Source organism: Falco peregrinus, chromosome 9 (genome assembly GCF_023634155.1).
Source record: "Falco peregrinus isolate bFalPer1 chromosome 9, bFalPer1.pri, whole genome shotgun sequence".
NCBI classification, from domain to species: Eukaryota; Metazoa; Chordata; class Aves; order Falconiformes; family Falconidae; genus Falco; species Falco peregrinus.
The window spans coordinates 38092035-38112816 of NC_073729.1; the positions used below are offsets into that span (position 1 = coordinate 38092035).

The 20782-nt window shown below is 49.8% G+C and overlaps 1 protein-coding gene across 4 annotated transcripts in view; it reads left to right on the top strand.

The window, feature by feature from the left end:
- DLGAP4 (DLG associated protein 4) overlaps positions 1-20782 on the top strand; it is a 157200-nt gene that overhangs the window by 112347 nt on the left and 24071 nt on the right. Inside the window, exon 1 of one of the 4 annotated variants that reach the window (XM_055813527.1) lies at positions 1604-1860. The exons of 2 other annotated variants lie outside the window; for them this stretch is intronic. In XM_055813527.1, coding sequence (XP_055669502.1) covers positions 1830-1860 — 31 coding nt within the window. In that variant the 5' untranslated portion in view covers positions 1604-1829. Of the gene's footprint in view, positions 1-1603; positions 1861-7584; positions 7782-20782 lie in introns of those variants that run through there. One more of the 4 variants, XM_055813528.1, reaches the window with a different exon arrangement.

Sequence of the window (20782 nt, forward strand, 5' to 3'; positions counted from 1 at the left end):
CTGAGCCCTGACGTGGGTATTCCTGGGGATTCAGAAAGAGATCGGCTCAGAGCTTTGCAGAGCCACTCACAGCCTGTGTGGGTGAGGGGCTCTCAGCACAGAGCTGCTTGCCACTCGCAAGCACTTGAACTGAAACCAAGTTTTCTTGTTTTCCTTGGTAGGCAGGCAGTGGAGGGGAGAGGCCCTGGGCTGCAGGTCCCAAGCCTCAGGACTGGCTCTCTGCTGGGTCCTCCTTTGGCCCCACTTTGCTGTCCTGTTTCCGAGAGCAGAAGCAGTACATCCACAGCGATACCAGTGCTGAATGCCGAGGGCGGTGGCAGTGGCGGTGGCTTAGCCCTGGCTGCTGGAGCCAGCAGCGTGTCAGCTCCATGCAGTGTTTCCCCAAGGCGCTTTGATCTCTCCTTGCTGCAGACCGGCCCTTCTCCACTGAACGCAGCAAGTCATAAATAAATCAGAGCATCCGAGGGCTAATGGCAGCAGCGAGGAGTCAGGGTGCCACATGCACTCCTGGCAGGAGCCACATGGCAATGCTGCTACCTGCAAAGCCACCAGCCGTGCCGAGGCCATGCACTCTGCAGGCAGCACCATGAGCTGTGTCTGGGCTCGCAGGCACCCGCTGCCCCTGCCCCGGGTCAGACCGCCGTGCCGCAAGGCCCCTGCCCCGGGTCAGACCGCCGTGCAGCAGGGCTCCAGCCTCACAGGGGTGTGCCCCAGCCCTGCAGCCTGGGGAGCCTCAAGCCTGGCCCAGCTGCCCCAGCTCGAGACAGGGTGATGGCGCTGGGTGCTGCTGCAGCGCAGCGGTGCCCAGGGTGCCCCCGTCCCGGCACGGCTTGGGGTCCCGCAGAGCCCCCCTCCACCGGGCCGCCTCGCGGGGGGGCACCAAGCTCAGGCATCAGGCACAGCAGCGCCCGGCAAAGGGGGGGGGCTCCGTTCCCTCTCCCATCGGGGGGGGCTCGGCTGGCACATCTGTCACTCGTGGGAAACACCCACCCAGGGGATCAGCCCCTTCCCCGGCGCCTTTCCCACGTGCGTGGTCCGGCGCGGCGCAGGGCCGTCCCGCAGCAGGTGCGGACGCTGCCGGGGCAGGAACGTGGCTGGCGGGGTGTGTGTGGGGGTGTGTCTTTCAGCCAAATCCATTTTCGCCTGTGGATGAGAGACGGGGCCGTGCTGCGGGACGCGTCACCGTGGCTGCCCGCGGCCATAACAAGGAGACAAAGCTCCCGCGTGGGAGTGGGCGAGGCACCCGCTTTGTTCGGCGACGCTGGGCTCTCCCGCACAGCCCCGCTGCCCGAGCGGCAGCCGCCGCCTCTGTTCCCGCCGCCCGCCCCGGGGGCTGCAGCGCGGGAGGGCGCGAGGGTCCCGCTCAGCTGACAGGCCTCCCCCTGTCGCCGCGCTGCGGGCAGCGGACCGGGGGCGGCGGGGCCAGCGGGGCGGGACACGCGCCACCGCGCCCTGCCGTGGGAGCGCCGCGGGGCGGGGCCGCGCCTGCGCGGGGTGGGGCGGTGACGCGCGGGGCGGGGCGGGGCGGGGCGGGGCGGGGCGAGGTTTAAGGCGCGGCCCCGCCCGCAGCGCGCAGCCGGAGCGGCAGGCGGGCGCGGTGAGTGCGGTGGCGGATCCGCGCGTCTCCTCCCTCCTCCGCCTGCGGCCGTAGGAGCAGCCGGCGCGGCCCCAGTCCGCGGCACGTCCTTTTTCTCCTCCACCTCCTTCTCCTGCCGCCGGGCACGGCCCCGTCCTCCCCTCCGCGACACCCAGACCGGGCCCGGCGCCCCCGCCCCGCGCCCCCCCCCACGCGTCTCTCCGGTCCCCTCCGCCCCTCCTTTGTGTCTCCCATGGCTTTGTGTCTGGAGCTCCTCAAGCAATGTGAGTGACTGCCCGGGGCGCGGCGGGCGGGCGGGAGGCCGGGCCCTGCATGGCTCCGCGGCGGGGGTGCCGCGCCCTGCCTGCTGCTGCTGCCGCCGCCGCCGCTTGCCGGGCCCGCCGCCCCGCCGGGATCGCAGGTGGCGCTTCCGCTTCCCACGCGTGTCCCGACCCTCCGCAAGCCGAACCGCGTGGCGGGGGGGCTCCCGCTTCCTCCGCGCTCCGCTCCGGGGTGGGGTGTCCCGCGGGGAGCGGTGCCTGTCCCCCCGCCGGCGCCGGGAGCTGCCCGCGGCCCCGGCCTCCCGCGGCGGGTCGGGCTGCGGCCCCGGCCGGGGCGAGAGTCCCTGAGGGCCCCGCGGGGGCTGGAGGGAGCGAGACTGGGCCTGGCTGACCGCGCGCTCTCCCGGGGCCGCTGACCCTCGCTTTTGGGGTGGCGGGCGGCCTGGCCCTCCCCTCGAGGGGAGCAGGGCATTGTCTGGGTGAGGCACAACCCTCCTGCGCCCGGCGCTGCCGAGGGGTGACATATAGCAGCGCGGTGAGTTGGTGCCTCCTGGCCAGAGCAGGCTTCGAAAAGTCTCTTTTTAGCCTGGGAGTCACGGATGCTGCCTGCTGTGGAGCCCCCAGCCCTGCCGGAGGGTTTCGGCTGAATGCCCCTGCCTCGCATGCAGCCGCAGCTGTCGCTCGGGCCATCGGTGTGCAGTGCTGGAGGGTGGGGATGTTACCCTTGGTTCTGAGCAGTAAGTAAACGTAGCACTTAATTTCCACTCCAGGCTTTGTTGAGATGTTCAGAAAGAAAGCTTATTTCCAGGGTGCTATTGATAGGTTTAATATTACTTATTCTGCACAGACCTTGACCCCAGGTTGTGCAGGAAATGTGTGTTTGAGATGGGAATGGAATTAGGATCTCTGAATCCTGGGCTGTAACTTGCCACTTGGGGGAGGAAAAGAAGAAAAGAGAGAAAAAAAACCCCAGCATGTGGCATCAGATCCTAAAATAAATTCCAATCATGTGGGATGATAACAAGCCACATTGCCAAGTCGTGTAAGTTGGCAGACTTGACTCCAGAGGGTCCAGATTACTTAGCTGGTAATTGCTCTTCCAATGGGAGTTTGGTGCTATGAAGTTAGGCATTCTTGAACGTGTGGAGAGAAGTAAGCCTAACTAGCCATCAGACCTAGCCTACTTGTCTTTCAGATTAAGATAACTTGTGTGTGTGTACTCTGCAGTGGTACCCAGGTATTTGGAAGAAGGCTGTGTGCAGAATTTGACCTGTTGCAGTCATGGATGACCTAAAAGCAAGCTCACTTTAAGGTGCAAGTGCCAAATCGCTCCATGTTGTTTTGGCATCTATAGCATCTTCTATTCTGCTTCTGTAGTGGCAGTGTAAGAGTTTTTGGTGTAGCCAGGGGCCCCAAGATCTGTGATCTGGCCCTTGAGGTGCTGGGGTGTAACTACTATGCAGTGTGCCAGTTTTGAAAGGACAAGGCCACCCTGTGCAGCTTCTGCCAGTTCCTTGTCAGCAAAGGCGGTGATGGAAGAACTTGATTTCTATTACATGTGGATTGGCTGTCTGGAGAATACTGAGAATACAGTGGGATGTGGTAAAGCACAGAGCTCTCAGAGGCCAACAGGTACCTTTGTGGAACTTGATCAGCTGTAGCTGGTGTCCCAGCCCTCTAGCTGATGGGGCAGACATGGTCAGCTGCTGGGGAGAGCTTGTGTTTAGCTTTGCAGCTGTGTGTGAGTCAGTAGTTGGATGCTCGGTTGCTTCATCTGTGCATGCAGTTTAGATTTGTGGACACTTCTGACTACTTAGCTCAAGGTTATTCATCTGTTGCTCCAGCCTAATGTGTAATGCATGAGAGACCTGCTGATTCGTGAGCTCATTCTTAGCTGTACATGCTGCCAGAGCAATATAATTTAAAAAGCTTTTAATGGATAACTAATAACTGCCAGGCATTTACAAATAACTGTATGTCAGTTCTCGTCTCCCATGTAGTTCTTCCTGTTGAGTCTGGACTCAAGTAGTTTGGAGTGAACTATTCAATGGACCCTGTAAAAGTCACTCTGTGACACTTGTATTTTCCTACTAATGCACGATGTGCTTACCTGCAGAAGTAAGGCTGCAAAGCTGTGCTGCAGCAAGGCTTCTTTCTGTCTCCTCAGCTGATACTTTTGTTCTGTGCAACCTGCGCAACACCCTCAAATATTTTTTTAATGGATTGGGGAGGCATAATTGGATTCAGTGCAGTGCAAGTTACAGTAACATATGTGAGCTGGAAGGATTAAGGCTGTGCAGGCGGGTGGCCTTGTTCAAGAAAAATCCACTCTAATTTCTGCAGTGAAAAGTTGTCAGTGTGTTTCCTATCAGAGCAGATTTAAAAAGGGAGGGGAGAAATACTAAGTATGATTGCTGTTTGCTTTGAAAGGCAATTAGAGTTCAGGCTGTCAGATAAAAGTTCTGTGAAGGCTATACCTGGGCTTGGGGATGAGAATGGTGAACTCGGGTCCCTCCAGAAAAGCTCACAAAAGAATGAGTTTATCCTTCCCTTCTAACCTGGTCTCCATGCCAGCCTGCCACCTGGAGAGAGGGAGAAGTGGGGGACAGAATGACACCAGGCTGTTTGACATAAGCTGCCTTTAAACAAGTGGAAGTTAAACCATTTGCAGATGGGCTAGTTAATGAGGAGAGTGAAAAATTTGTCTGCTTCAATTTATCTTGCAAAGGTAATGAATTGCTGGCTCTTTGGTGCAGATGGGTGTACTAAGGCAACCGTGTATCCCCTGGAGAAGCAGTGGGCAAGAGGAACCAGCAGCCCCACAGCTGAAGTCCTGACCTAGGCCTTAGCCCTGTGCTTCACTTCTCTGAGCTGCCAGGATATGGCAAGTAAAGGCACCATTTCAAAAGCATTTGCAATTTCCACTGAAAACAGTGAGAGATAAGCGCTCTGATACATCTGCCCATGTGAGTATGGTCTCCAATTTTATGGGCAGCATAAGGTAGGGCAGTACCAGCAGTGTGGGCTGCTAGCCTGTGATCAAGGGTAGGTGACAAGCAGTCCTGGGGGAAGTAATGGTCGCACGGGACCAGAGACTTTTCAATTTCTGTAGAGGACAGCTGTGTATTACCTGAATTTCCTTGCAGCATTTAAATACTGTGAAGGAAGACAGCTGAGTTCTGGTTCTCTCCTACTTCCCCCTGGGGTTCTTGGTGGTGGGCTTGGCGCTGTGAAATGGCCAGTAAAGGCACAGAGGGGCACACAGACCTACTAGGATGCGATAGGTTGTCCAGTAGCGGGGTGTGAGTACTGCAGCCTGCCTGCTGCAGCTTCATCTTGACAGACCCTGCACACAGGAACTTGGTTATCCTCACTGCTGTACATGGTCTCTGGGGGCTAAGTTATTCAGCTCTTCTGGCAACACCAGGAAAATGAAGAGTCTCTTTAAAAGGGACTCACCTGAGACAGGCTGTAGCTTGCTGCATCAAGACATCAAGACAGTAGTGCTCAAAGTGAAACAGTGTAAAGATGCATGAATTTTAAACATGAGCCCTGGTGTTTAAACACATCAAGGACATGCTGACAGTCAGTCTTGTTGATCTTATTTAGTACTCTTCATTAAGACATCCAGGTTTCACTGCAATGATCTTTTCTTCTGAAGCTCGTTCTAAGAGATCAAAGCTTAAGCTACTGTGTCTCCAGTTTGAAGGTGGCCAAGAAACTTCAGTGGTGAATGTTTCAAAGGTAAATTCTTACTTGTACTGCAAGTCTGTCAGAGCTGGAATTAAAACAGATTAGAAATTGCATATGCCTTTCTACTGACGTGCTGTCGTAGTACAAGGTGATATTTGATGAAAGCTGAAAGGTAGTTAAGAGTTGATAAAAGGGATTTTTTTTATTGCAAGTTGTTGTAAGATTAGTCAAATTTCTAAGAACTATTTGCCTTGGTTTTTTATACTCTGGGAGTGGTTGAGGAACTAACTGAAGAGAGCCCCAGCAGGGCATTTGCTGTGCTCAAGAGGGATCTCCAAGCTTCAAATTTTCTACCCAGGGTAAGATCTACAGCTTAAAGTTGAAATTTGGCTTTATGCATGAGAAAACTATCTGTGTCTGAAGCTAGAGAAAGTGTCCCAAAGGCTACTGTGGAGTTGTCTCTAAGTATGAAAGTCCTTGTTAGGAGCCATGCCACTGCCTGCTTGGCTGCCAGATTACTCAGTGTTGCTCTTGTGGAGAACAGCGTGTGTCAGGGTAGCTCATGAGCCAGCATACTATTGCAGAACTGTTCTCCCTTGCCTCTTGTAAGGTCACTTGAGTAACTTTTGTTGGGAAGACTTCTCTTCCTTGTTTGAACCCTCAGGCTTTTCTGAGTCTCTCAGCTTGGCCCAAACATGGGGTCCTGAGTCATGACACTTTTGTCCAGGAACTCTTCCAGGTTTTGGTGCGCTCTATTGAATGGCTACCAGTGCTTTCTTGTCTGACCTGCTGCTCCAGCAGCAGACCCAGGCTGGGAATTTTGGCCTCTTGGTGCTGCTACTCTGAGCAAAACAAGCTCCCTGGCAATGCAGAGCTGGTGTAATGCCCAGCCTTGTACAGTGTGGACTGGGACTTTCCAAGGGAAAAGGTGGTTTTAGGGAGATAGATACTAGTAGAATAGAGCTTAGAACTTTTCCCAGTGTCTGAACAGCTGCTTATTCTTATACCCTGGAAGTAAAAGGGTGCCGGACAGTGCTTGCACCTCCTGAGCTTTGGTCCTGGATAAAGTAGCTGCTTTGAGTCAAAACCTTGAGTTTGTGACCCTCAAGTTTGCAGTGTGCCAGGAGCAAGGTCTTGAGCAGGGAAATCCTGGATGCTGGTAAGCGGAGATCTGCTTACTAGCAGCCTGTTGCCTTGGCCACGGCACTGCTGCTGTTGGCCTTTGCACTTGGCACCAGGCTCTGATGTCTACAGCTCACTGTCACCCTGCAATCTTCTAGGGCATTCTGGAGGCGGCCGCTGCTAATAGTGGTATTATGCTGCACATTAGCTTTTATCGCCGGTCTGTTAACGTGCTTACTGGAGATGAGTGCTGCGGAATGCTCCGTGTTGTGAAGGGGAGGCTGCCAAAGCAGGCTCTTACAGCCCTGCTCTCACTGGAGTCGTTCTTGCTCGAGTCCAATACTGAATCGGGTGGACAGGGGGAAATCATCATGTCATGGAAGGGAAGCATAAAGCTCGTACGGGTAGCTGTCGTCATTCGTCTTGCCTGTGTAACTACCGGTGCAGACACTGTTCCTAGTTGGCTGCGCCCGTCGCACGCGGCCATGGGCACACTTGTCGGTGACAGGCCTGTGCCCCCTCCAACCCGCGGTGGCTGGCAGTGTCCCGCTTGGGCTGTTCGTTTGTGTGGTGCTTCAGGGGGACAGTGTCTGTGTGGCAGCAGGGCTGAGCAGATCTGCAAGCAGTGCGTTTGGAGCCCGGGCCCCTAAGCAGGAGGGGGCCGGGCATGCCTGGGGCTGGCATGCGGGTTACGCTCTCATGGCTGTGTAACTGACGGATCGCGCTGCTCCGGCGGCCCCAGCGGGAGCCCGCGGGACACCTTGGTGGTGCTGCCGATGCTGCGTGGCTCCAGCACCGCGGCCGTGCCCCCGGGCAGCGCGGGCCGGAGGTGGCCGCAGCCCCCCGGGTCGCGCCGCCCGCGCTTTGCGGCCGCCGCTCTTTGCAGCAGGCCGTAGGGCGAGGTAGGCGCGCGGCCGGGCCGCGCTGCCGCCAGGGCCGGGGGGCGCTGATGCGGAGCCGCCCCGGCCTCCCGCCCTTGCCGCTCTGGTCTGGTTGCTGAGGGGGAGCGCTGAGCCCGCCGGTGCGGTGCGAGGCGGGCGCTCCCGACCGGCGACAGCCTCTCGCCGGCGGTGGCCGCCCTCTTGCCGCGGAGCGGGGCCGGTGCCCCGGTGAGTCACCACCGTCAGGTGCGGGTGGGCGCTGTGCTGCTCGTCGACTCTCTGCGGAGGCGGCTGGGCGGGAAGGGGAGCGAGATGGAGCCCTCCCTGACCCGTCACCTCGGGCGTTCACTACCGGCAGGCTCCCAGAGCCGTGTGGGAGCGCCTCCGGCCGCCCCCCGCAGGCGCGGCCCTGTCCCACGGCAGGGCCCGGCCGCCCCCCGCAGCCGGGGACGCGCTTGTCGCGGTGGCAGAGCAAAACACAGCTCAGGCTAATGAGGCCGCCTCGAATCAAAGGACAGAACTGGGCCAGCCGTTGAGGCTGCTGGTGTTGTGACAGCAGTAGACTTTAAAGCACTGTCTGCTTTCTTCTGTCACTGCTGTTTGTGCACTTACCTTTGATTTATGTTTTTCAAGGGCTCTGAATATCTTGGGTGCTGGGGGAGGCAGCTCTAAAAATAACTACAGGCTGGTTATTTCCACAGTTGTCATTTCTGAATCTCTTGGGTTTCTTTCCCTTCTGTAGCTAATGGCTTTTCCTAGTGCTGCAAGGCCTCACGGTTCACACAGAAAATCATGTTTTCTGCTCTCTTCTAGTTCTTGCTCTGTTAGAAAACATGCTTTGGGTATGGGTGGTGTTATGTGTTCAGACAGCTTCTGAATAAGGGTGAATAAGTTCATGTATCAGGAGCACTGAGGTCAGAACAAAGTAAAGAATGAACTAAAACCTTTTCAAAGGGTAGAACTCTAGCTTGTAAGAGCCAGAGCTGCTGCTCAGGTGCTGTTCTGCAGACAAAAGTGTGCAGGAATGTGTGCATCTGCTGTTTGAACCAGCTGTGTTCACAGGTGACAGTGGCTTGAGGAGCCCTGTTGTCCCACTTCTCAGAAGTGTGCCACAGGATGGCTTGTTTTTAATGGCTGGGTGAATCCTAGCAGGAGCCCTAGTCATTGTTAAAGCCTTAACTCAAGGCCTGCTGTTCCATGTGAAATAACTTTACCAGACTGAGGTAGGAGCTATTAAAAGTGTAGTGTACAAAGAATCTCACTCGGATGGATTATGCTTGAGAACTGGTTATGCTGCAGTTGTTGAGGGTACCTGTTAAATCTATTTTATGCTAGTTCTTATGGTGTGATGCTTTTCAGCATTTTTTTTTAAGCTGGCTCAATTAGTTTTAGCCAGCTGTGCCCCTTATCACAAAACAGCTGCTAACCTGATTACTGCCCAGCCTCCACACACCATGAGCTTGCCTGTACTAGGGACCTATGTGCTCTGCTTCCCCTGCCAAAAGTGATGTGCCTCTCTTCCCATCAAGTCGCAGGAGAGGAACAGAATAGAGGTCTGCTCACTGCAGGTCTGGGGAGCAGTGTTACCCTGGGAGGTTTGACCATCAGTCATGAGTGTGTTCAGTGACGCTGTGCTGGGTGCAGCTCTTCCCGCTACAAGTGGCCTGACTTCATGCTGTAGCTTACACCTTCAAGCTTGCTTTCTTGGAAAGTATAGCCTTAGCTTCTTCATGGACTGCTGCAGCTTTTAGACTTGCTTGAGAAAAGAAAAATGCTGTAAATGTAGCTAGTATTTAGTGAGCTGAATCCGTAGACAAAGTAGAGATGCCCCAGGCTTAAAGCCTGATTGCAGTGCACTCTAAACACCTGCTTTACCCTGCAGACTTCCTACTAGCTTTGTGTTGCTCCTGGCCACTATGGAGCAGTACAGCAGTAGTGTTATCTCTGGGACTACAGCAAGTGCTTCTTGATTAACATGCGCTGTAGGGTGGAAATTGGTCAGGGAGTCAGATTTGGATTAACATTACCCCAACAGCACTGTAACAATTTAGCTTATGCTAGCAGAGATTGCTCCTGTATGTCTGCTATTGATGTGGAGATTCAAAACAAGATAATATATATATGGAGGGTCCAGACCTTGTTCATACCGCCTATTTCAAATCCTGAATGTGCTTCATCCTTGATGGTGAAGTCTTAGCTGGCATGAGTGACTATGGATTTAGTGACTGGCCTTGGGTTGGCTTATTTTGTGTGGTCCCCTTAGACACACATGCGTGCTAATTGTAGCCAGTTGAAAGGCACTTGGGAGGCTTTGCTTGAGCAAGACAGGCTGAGAAGCCTCCTAAGCATGTGGGCAGGCTACAGTGGAATGGAGAACTTGATGTGAGAGGAGAGGGAAAATGATCTGTCTGATCCAGGCTGTGCTCAGTGTTTAGAGCTGGGAAAGAAGCTGATGATATTGTGGGGTTTCCCATCTAGAAGGGTGGTTTTTTTACACTTGGCCATGGTTTGGGGGTTTTAGGTTCACCTGGCAAGCTAAAAGCAAGGTTTTTGTTATTGGAATTATGTACTTGCTATAAAGCTTCTCCTATTTCTGTCAATTACTATGGTTCCAACTACAAAAGGGCTTTCTTGTTCTAATTGGCTGCCTCCTATTTGGATTCATTTGTGTTGCTGTGTTGCCATGGAGACAGTCATGATGTCACAAGCTGTGGCATCACTGAAAAGTGGCTGGGAGGCAGTTGTTAATAATCCCCATCACCTCATCCACCCCAGTAATCAATAGCTCCAAGAAAAAAACAGAATGGCTCAATAAGTTTCAGGGAAGATACAGAGCTTTTAAATGGGCCTGAATTACAGCTGTGATTTTAAGGCTGCTGCTTAGTAGCAATGGTGGAAGAGGTGCAATATAACCACTTTCTCAAAACTGTTGCTGTGTCTGTTGTTGAGTTTACTTCAAATGTGGCAAGAGGCCCAAAACCTCTGGCTGTTGCTATGCTGCTTCACTTGAGCCCTGTTAACATTTATGATGCTAAAAACCCAAGTACTTGTTAGGCCTCGTTCCATTCACAGTGTGGAAGGGCTTCTTGTGACTGGTTAAGAGGTGTACTGAGCTTGGCCAGCTAGCATTAACATCAGTCAGAAAAGCTGATGTACCACCAGGGTGGCATTTTGAGGAACTTTTTGGGGTCTCTTGCCTTTCCAATGCTTCTGAAACAGCTGTTTCCACTGTGGGAATACTTAGGCACATAATGGGGTAGCTGGGCTGCTGAGAGCTATGTGAAATCATGAAAGCCAACAGTTTTTGACTTGTACAGCTTCATGTATGAGCTCAGTGGATATGGTAACATAGCAGAGAACTGGGCTGCTTTCATGGTTTTGTTCTGTTCTTTGCCAAAATGCTGGGAACTTTCTTGTTACTTCCTAAAACACCATGACTGGCCACTGTAAAGACCATGTGAGGATGTGTTGTATTCTGCTCTGTAACAATCTCTTCCATGTGTTTGTCCTCAGCTTTACCTGTTTCCTCGTAAGGGGTCTGGTTGAGAGCATGGCACAGTGCACTTGATACTGTGCCTTGAGCTGTAACAGCCTACTCAAATATTAACTAATCTCCTCCTGATTAATGGGAGGCAGGGTGATCTTCAGTGCCTGACCTGGCAATCGGGTAGCAAATGCTTTCCAGTTATCTGTCATTTTTCATAAAGGGGCTTTGTCATAACTATCACAGAAGCATGTTAGCTGTAATGTTTCTGTTTGTATTCTCCTGATACTACGGAGGAGCCTTGCAGGTTTTCCCTCTGTGTAGGGGTATCTGAAGCTCTGGGGTGAGATGAGGGTGCTCTCGTACTGCCGGGTGCTGGCCTGTGCTGCTCTCAGCAGGACCCTGTGCACTGCACTGGCAGAGTTTGGCTTGGGCTGCTCTGAGTTGTAATCTATTGCGCCTGGCACTTGCTTGGCAAGCACAATAGTACATCTTCTCCCTTCTGCTTTGCTTGTTTTAAGCAGCCTTGTATTCAGACAAAAGGGATAAAATCTCATGTAACATGGAAGCTGAAACAGGTTGATTTTTTTCAGTGTGAGAGAAATTTCTGGCTCCTTTCCTGAAAGGATCAAAACTGTTTACCAGCAGTTTTGCTGACAGACTCCTCTTCTTTTTCTAATTTATCTTCTGAATTGCTGGGTTTTAAAGACGAAAGGCTAGAGCAGCTCATAGCATGAAGACAAAGTGTTTTTCACCTTGTCTGTTCCCTTGGAACCCTTGATAAGTGTCCTGTTTAGGGGAAAAATGTGACTGCAAGGCCAGTTGCATTTGTTCATATTAATTCATAGTGCTATTGATCTTAAAATGGGTAGCTGTCTGGCCAAAGATACCAAAACCTGCTTTTTAACCAACGTTGGTTTAAAAACTGTAAAGGGTAGAAAATGTCTTAGTTCTGTCCTGACACTGGTCACCTTCTTCCTGACTGCTACAAGAGCTGTGGGAGCAACCCACACCAAGGCTACTTGACTCTAAGGCTTCTAGCACTGTAGTTACTATAGAGGAGAAAATGAATTAGAGGTGTAAGACTGAAATTGTTTAGGACAACAAACCACGCATGACTTGTAGATTAAAGTTTAGCTATATTTTTAGCATGCCTTCAGTTTTCACTGCATGTGGAAAACTACCTCATCTATGGGATGGAAAAGGTGAAGTTTCCTTTAATACAGCAAAACAGCTAATTTCAAAGTATTTGAAGTTTTCTATTAAAGGCTATGAATAGATTCTTTCCTAGAAGGAAACTAGTCCTTGTGTCCCTACTCATGAGCTTATCTAAACACAGTTAACCCCAACAAATTCCTCTACTACATGAGCAAGTTTCTGTGAAATGGCTTGTTCTTTCAGAATGAGACTCTGCACAGAATTCTTTATCCCCAAACCTGTTTTTGCCCTAAGGGGTTCACTGAAGATAATTCTGTGGATGAGTTGGTGATCTGATATCGTCAGTTGCTCTATTCTTACGCCAGTGATTACTTTTGGCAGACTTGAATGCCAAGTGTACATCAGATAATCTGACCCCATATAATCTCCACTTGTAGGTTCTGAATAGTCCATTATATACCATAATTTTGTTAGAAGATGCTGTGTAGGCTGCTTTTGTACCCCAACTTTCAAAAATATGAATAACCTGACTGAATTAATGATTCTCTGTGGGGGAGCCTGGAAGCTTGTCTCCTTTCCCTGTTGCTTTTAGCACATAACTGGCCGGTGAGGAACAGTCATCCAGCTCTGAAATGGGCTGAACAGGAACAGCTCCCCAAATCTCTGGGCATGGCTTGCTTTCTGCTTGGTTCTTCTGTGGCTGCTGCTACAAACCCAAAGGAAAACTAGGTCAGTGTTGTGCTGCTTTGGGGAGCAGGAGGTCAACAGGAGAGGCAGAGACTCCCTCTTCTGTCACAGCAAATGCCAGTGCAGCAGGTGTCCTTGCTCCTGGTCTGCAGCCTCTTACCTGCTTCTGCTGGCAGGGCTACACTGACCGCCTTGGACTTAATTGCAGATGCTTTAACCTTGCAATTGCATTGTATGATATCCTCTTCCCCCATGCCAACCCTGTCCCTCAGTACTTGTAGGTTTCTTGGATCCCTCAGAGTGGCTTGGCTGGCATCTATAACGATACACTTGCAGAAGGAAAAACTGAGGTGCTAGCCAAGGTAGGCTGGCTATTTGAGCATGGGAACAGAAACATAAAATCTAATACCCTGCAAATTAATGTGTTTTCCTACTGAGTTCTCTGAAGTTTAGACATAAGGACACATACCTGATTCAAGTAAGTTTTAAAAGATATTTTTGTAGAAGATGGTCATCTACAGGATGGTAAGCTGTATCAAAACTTAAAAGGGAAGGGTGAGTGGGCACTGACAATTTGTGCAGAATAACTCTGTAAAATGTATCTGAGATGTTAAAGGAAATTACATTCCTGCCTGAAAGATAAGGTAGTGAAAATTGCTGTGGGTTTGTCTGGGCATCTTTCTAGTGCTGAGACTTCAGGCATCCTTTCAGCAGCAGCTGGTTAAGGGTTGTGACACCAAGTGCTTGTTCAGATTGTAAGTTAACAGATTGCATGCTGGAAGCCAGGACCTGGACATGAAAATCAAGTTGTCTTGTGTGATCTCTGATAAAGACTTTGAAACGAGAGCTGCCTGATCCTGTAGCAGCAATGGCTATGTATACTTGTTCAAAGGTAAACAGAGTTCCTGCAAACATCACCCAGAGATGGAGGTTAACGAAACACCAATTTGTGCTCAAAGCAAACTTACAGAGAAAAGTAGATAATGCAGAGCTGGCAGGTGCTCTTAAGTAGATGACTAAAAGTGAAGTTACTTAATGTCTGGAAGCCTCAGGTTCCCACTTAGCTAAGCTGCTGTGCTTCAGAATGATCAAGTAAGGACTTTTTTTTTTCTTGGTGTCTCTTCACAGTAACCACTGGTCAGTGAGTGGCAAAAGATGAGTCCTTTCCTTTGCTAAAATGTGTTTGCTCTTTGTCTTGTCCTTCTTTTCTAACCCCTCAGCAGAAGGAAAATACCTTCGTGAACCAAGGTCTGTGCTTGCCTGGACTCCTTACGCTCCTGTTGAGCCCTGCTTACTAATGTGTTATGTGCAGGGTGAACATAAAGGGGACAATGGTGGCAGCTGGCTGCTTTCAGTCTTAAAGATCTCCTTGCCTAGCCGGTAGTGACACACTTCAAGGATGCGAATCACTTCTGTGTCAGTGGTATTTGCATATTTTGGGCAGTTTTACTGCACTGTGGTTTGTGCAACACTGAGAAACTTTAAAGATAGAAGGGAAGCATAGCTGGGTAGCAGTCAGATGCATTTCTTGATCTGAACTCCTGGTGCTGAAAACTGAACTGTAAAAGTTTCATTTCAATGGTGTTAAGACTGGCTGGTGCTTAATGCTGTTTGTAGGATTGCAGGAAGCTTGTGAATAGCTAGTAGGCTTGAAAACCTGCACACCTGGCCACAGAGGCAGTGTAGCCTCCTGCAGTAAGCGTGCTCAGAAGCCACAACTTGTGCTTAAGCCCTTGCCCAGGTTTTCCAAGTTCTTTGAGGTTTTCATAGAGTGAATGTGTGCAGGAGGTCTGTGCTGGTTTAGGAAATACCTGTGCATGCTCTGCTGTGACATGGGCAGGCCTATGGTGACATATTCTGTCTCTGCTCTCTCCACACACTTGGCTTCAAGTTACTAACAGCCTTTCTTATTTAAAAGGTGCAGCGGATGGTGTTCTGTTGGCTGGTTGTACTGAGGCTCTCTGAGCCTGTTCACCCGTACCACAGCTGATTCATGCCAAACTCGCCAGGGCTCTTGATTGAGTGTGGCTGCTTATGGCTGCCTTGTCTTGTGTAACACGTCAAGGTCCAGTGAGCAGGGTCGGTAGGCTGCCAGTGGAGTGTCTCTTGCTGGGAAGCACTGACTGCAGTTCTTGGCTCTTTCGATTGATCCTTTGGTTGCTGTTTTCCTGTGTCTCTAAGTGGTGAAGATAAGAGCTAGGGTTTTTGTAGAGCTGCAATCATAAATGCAGGCAGGAAATAGTTCAGCACTATCTGCTGAAGGAGGAACTTTGCATGTTCTGTCATGGAACAACTCCAGTCTCTGCACGGTTTCTGCATGTTCCAGTATCTAAAATGTAAAGATAAGAGTTCCTTTTTCCTCTTACAGGTGAGATTTATGGATAAATTTCTTAGCTGGCTTTATGGTGAAGTGTCATTGATAAAAGAAGCAAGTTAATTTTCTTAGTAAGGAGTTTCTGCTTAGGTGGTCTAATTTTTCTAGTATTGATAAATACTTTCAGAAAGCAGGGTGATTAACAACACATCTGAATTGTTACTTGATAGTCTTTTAGGTACCAGAGCATGAAGATCTGGGCCACTGTTCTCAAGATACTGAAAATTACTAAGTTCAGGTGTTGTGATTCCAGCTCATGTGCTCCTTAGAGTGCAGTTGTGCTTAACTGTGTGTGTTGAGGTTGTATTTCTTGCCTTGAGAGGCAGCAGATGTTTGTTGTTCACCTTGTGAGGCTGCACTGTTCTCTGCAGCACTTGCTAACAGCAAGTGGAACAGGGATGGGAAGGGGGACAGCTGGTTTGGCCTAATTATAGGGAAACTTAGGTTTAGTTGTAGGTTTGGGTTTTTGAAGTGTAGTCTTCCTCCAGAGTTTTGAGTTGTCTTGTTTTGCTCTTGGGTTCAGCTTGTCTAGTGTCTTGTTCCCAGGCACACTCAGAGAGCCAGCAGGTCAAGTCTCCCTCTCTGTTAAGGGGCTGAACACTCAAAATGACAGTGGGACATCATGGGATGGAGTTTGGCTTACCACCTACCACAGTCAGACTGATAGCTTTTTAAAGCTTCAGAAGCAATTATTCCATGCCATTGCTCTTTGTGCTCTATTGCTCTGACATACATGCCTAACAGGAACTAATGACTGTTCTGATAACTAATGCACAGAGGATATACATTGTATATATGAAACGTAAAAGAACTGTCAAATAATGAAACGTGAAGGAACTGTCAAATAATGTAATGTTTTGAAGCTTCTTGCACCTAATGTGGAAGAACCAAAACCTAAGGCAAATTTGGTCATCTGGCAGGAGCTGCTGAACTAAACCACAAAACAGTTCTCAGATTCCTGAGCATTGTCTGATTACATCCTGGACTTGGGAGCTGCAAGATCATTTGCTTGCCAGAAGCCATCTCTAACTTTAAATGCTATCGTGCTTTTCTCAGTGTTCAGTGCGCTACATGTCGTAACGAGGATGGCTACTACTTCAGTCTGGCTAGATAGACAAAGGACAGAACAGCCTAGAATGTAACTTCCTGATGGAAGAAGTAGCAATCTGGTACTGTGAGGCTTCTAGTGATTGTGTAAATTTATACCGTGTTCAAATTTCCCTTAAGTCATGCTCATACTTCAAGATTGCTGCAGAAGTGAGCAAAGAGAGAGATCGAGCTGGAGTCCTTAAGACAATAAATTGAAGGGTGGTTTTAGTTTGGATGGAGGTACTCAACTTCCAAATGCATTCTTGACTAATTCCTGAAATTGTGTGTGTGCGTACATATCTAAGCACCTGCAGAATTTGGGTGTAGCAATGCTTTTGTGCAAAATTTACCAGCTCATTCAAAACACCTAAACCAGTTATATCTAGGAGTTTCCTTCTGCACTGCCATAGTATATGAACTCTCTCCCTTAACTTTGAACAGGGAGCACTTCTAAAGCTGTCTCTCAGATGGAATAGTCTGGGAGGAGAGACTGTGCTTCCCAGAGACACATGTCCTGTCAGACAGCAGTTTTGGAGAGTGTGCTATATTTCAGTTAGATATGATCCTGGCTCTTGGGAAACATGGTACTTAATTTTACAGATTACTAATATTTGTACTGCAGATTGCCACATGCTTGGCTTCCTGACCGGGACAAACCACAAATTATGTGGATCTCTCCTGTCCTCAACTTAATTAGTTGAATGTTAATAAACCTCAGATCCTGCAGCTGTAGACCTCAGCTCCCCAGCTCCCTGCGCTGCTGTGGCACAGTTGTGTGGGACCACCTGGCACATGGTCGTGGGCTGTAACTGGAGTTGCAAGCTGTGCAGCACCGTGTGGTGGGGAACAGTGAACTGCTGTAAGGTGAGGGTGGGAGGAAAAGGGCTTTGGTGCTCTGGCATGCTTCTGTAGCCCTGCTTTTTCTGTTCCCTGCTCGGAGCTCTGCTGTTGTCCCTTGGCTCTGTTGCTGTAACACTTTGCAGTGGGGAGCGTCACCACAGTTTGACAGAGTTAATATCCTCAGTTCTGCTGCCCATCTAATAAGGTGCTTCTATATTCAGAGTTTCCTTTGATCTCACAGGTGTCAATCATGGTCTTCTGTCCATGGATCTCATACATGCTTGCTGTGTTAACTTGCACAGAAGACCCTATGTTTAATGTTGCTTAAATGCCTGGTTTTCATGCCTTGCTTCTTGATACCTGAGCAAGCTGTATGCAGCTTTTCTAAGCACTCAGAGTAATGACTCCTTGGTATGAAGCCTGCCAGGGTAGGCAGATCATACTGAAATCAGTAGGCTGTCCTGGCATAGATTATGTCCAAGTTGTAGCCTACTGTGTGTAAGGTGACTCAGTTCTGTTGTTACAGCCTTTCCCCAAGGATAAGGCATCCCTGTTATGGGGAGTAGGAGGCCCAGCTTGCACAAAGCTCTACAGCAGTTGAGTCAGATCTTTTGTCAATTAATGTAATTAACAGTATAGCTGTAGAAATACCTCCTCTAACTGTCCTCATGGTTGTCTGTTAGTGGCTAGAGGAGGGAACAATCCTGAGGTACCCAGGGGAAGTGGCACTTCACAAATTCTTCCAGGTGTCTTGCAGCATAAGCTGCTGACATAGCAGACTCCTGGAAATTTACTAACAGATGATGCAAGCTGCTCAAAGCTTGCAGTTAAATAACTGTGCAAGTGCTCTGCTGCTCTCTCTCAGAGCCTACTCCTATCAGTGTTCCCAAGGTTAGATAACTGGCCATGCATCTCTTTACAAAACGGTATCCAAAATAACTTGTTACTGTTTTGTTTCCTCAGCTGTACTGTGCATCTTGGTTACAGCTAGAAAAACAGAACTGAATCTATTCCTGAAAGGGGGTTGAACTTTTATTCCTATCACTGCTTTAATGCAATGTCGTTTTCAGTCTCAGGACTGGCTTGTTGGTATGAAGCTTGTCTGCTCTCATCGGATAGGCATCCTATGTCTTCTAGATGTCTGAGACAGTAATAGCAACAGCAGCTTTACATCCCTGTCTGAAGATTGGATTCATTCTTGGCCTGATGACTGTGCTAAGGATGCTAGCCCTAGCACGTGGGGAGTGGTCAGTTGTGCAGGAATGGCTGTCCTAGCTGCTCTTCGCTTCCTTTCCTGGAAGGAGGGAGGATAACCCTTGTGCAGTTGGCTGCCTTCAGCCAGGTGCTCAAATGCCCACTGAAGCAAATGGAGCAGCAGCCCTGCAGGTTGCTGCAAGACAGCAGACATTTGGGCCCTGCTCGTTTCTTGGAACTTACCAGCCCCTCTGACAGGGTTAATGTGCAGTTGAAGCTGGAGTAAGCAGGAGAGCTTCCAGCGCTTAACCAGGTTTGTGTGATTGGAAGACAACAGAAATCAGACACTTGAAAATTAAAGGCACTTACTTGGTGTTGTCCCACCTCTTCACTTGCCTTGGGACCATTAATTTATCTTCAGAAGCACTTTGGGTTGGTTTTGGCCTTTGAGAGGCTGTTAGGATAAAGGCAGTTTTTCTCTTGCTGTCATATAGTGACAGAACTGAGAATGTAGTTGTTTTTTTAGGTATAGTGAGGAGAAAATTAATTTCTGCAGCGTGTGCTTTAGGTCTCCATTAACCTGTGCTGTAATGGGAGCATGTTGTTTCAGCACTCCCTTTGTTGGTTGGTTTTTTTTTTTCAGTTTCTTGACAACACTTCTCCCTGCTCTATCATTCTCTTGCTGACAGAAAGTTCACAAGTGTTTCTCCTGCCTGGCTGCCTGCAGCTGTACAGAGGAGACCTGTGGCAGAGTCATCCTGTTCCACTGATTTTCATCAAAACCCTGGCTGAGGCTTTGGAGTAGCTTTCTTGAGGAATGGACCTTTGGTGTTCAGTTGTTTACTATGATTATGAAGTATCTTCAGTCATTATCTGGTACATCTATCTGAACTTTTCTGGTGTGGCCTAGATCCAGGAATCCTGACTGGCTGTCTCTTCCTCTGGAATTGTAGCTCTGGTACATACCTAAATGGTTTCTTGGAAGTGTTTTCTAGGAGAATGTAGAAGGGCTTGGATTGGTTTGTTTCCCAGCCTGGTATCACAGACATCGAGTGACCCCAAGCCACTCAAGTGCACTGTCCCCTTTGCTGGGACCACTGTAGTATGTGCTGAGGGTCTGTGCTTGGATACAGTTCTGTGGTTCAGACTGAAGTGGCAAGGGCAGAGCAGTGTTCCCCCTCTGAGAGGCAACCACTGTTTCCTGGTGTATGTTGCCATCCTCTAACTGGTGAAGGGTTGGTCTTTCTGTCAAATCAACCCCTTCCTAGAGCAGATGCAGCTGGAGACCTGCTGCTGCATAAGCTCTCCTTGACCCCAAACTTACTGTGCCCCACAAATTAAATGCTGCTCTAGGTTTGTGTACCTGGTCACGATTTAGTTGTTTTTATCTGGTGGTTCTTGTTCTGCTAGGCCACTGAAGGTTGAAAGCACTTACCTGACTAACCCCTGAGTAGCTGATACGGTGTTGTCTGTACTGGGTAGCCAGTGTAGCTATGTTCTCAGCAGTCCCTTTGAGCTAAACACAGCAAAGGCTGAGTTGGTGACTGCCTTGGAAAGCACTGCATCGGAAGATGGGCATTTGGAAGGCTAAGCTGCTGTTACTGTGAATTTCATCCTACAGCTGGTCTTGGTGTTGGACAACTGGCATGACAAGGAGTGGCTGCTTGAATGCAGTAATTCATTCCAAGCCTAAAATTGTCCCCTGGCCAAGTGTGGGGACATGGCCAAATGGAGAAATAACTCCAGCACTTTATAACAAAGTGTCTGGTTTGACTGGGATTTTTAGAGAAATGTAGAGGTGGGATTTTTCACTGAGCTGATGACAGCATACTTGCCTTGGCGTAGGTGTGGGAGTGAGGTCAGGCCACCTCCAAATGCTGCTGCAAGGTCAGCTCCTTGCTCCAAAGAGCTGTTCAGGAAGTCCGAGCTGGTTCTCTCCAAAACAGTTTCATTCTTGGTTGCGTGAGGTAGTGTCTGCAAGGAGCAGTTTCTTTAGCTTGTTCGCTCCATCCTGCCCTTGCAGGAAGAACTTCTTGGTCAATATGCTTTAGAGTTATCTTTACCTCTGTCCTGTAGCAGCTGCTTGAAAGCTCGAACTTTGGGCCGGAGGTATGGGGAAAGGGGAGATGGGTACAGGCATGGTTAGCAACAGCCCCAGTGTGCTGAGACCTCTGATCATGTTCTCTGAAGGACTGGGAGCACAGCTGTTCAGGTCAGGTTGTGATTGTGGAGACCCCTAGCAAAATGCCCCATAATTTCCTTTCTGGAACTTTAAGCTTGGTATGCTTCTGATACAAGAAGCAAAGCCATTCCCACGGTAGCTGTTATGTTAGTTTTGGTACTGGACTGATGTCTTCTGTCAAAGAGTCCAGCAGATTCTGTGTTTTTTTCATGGCACCACTT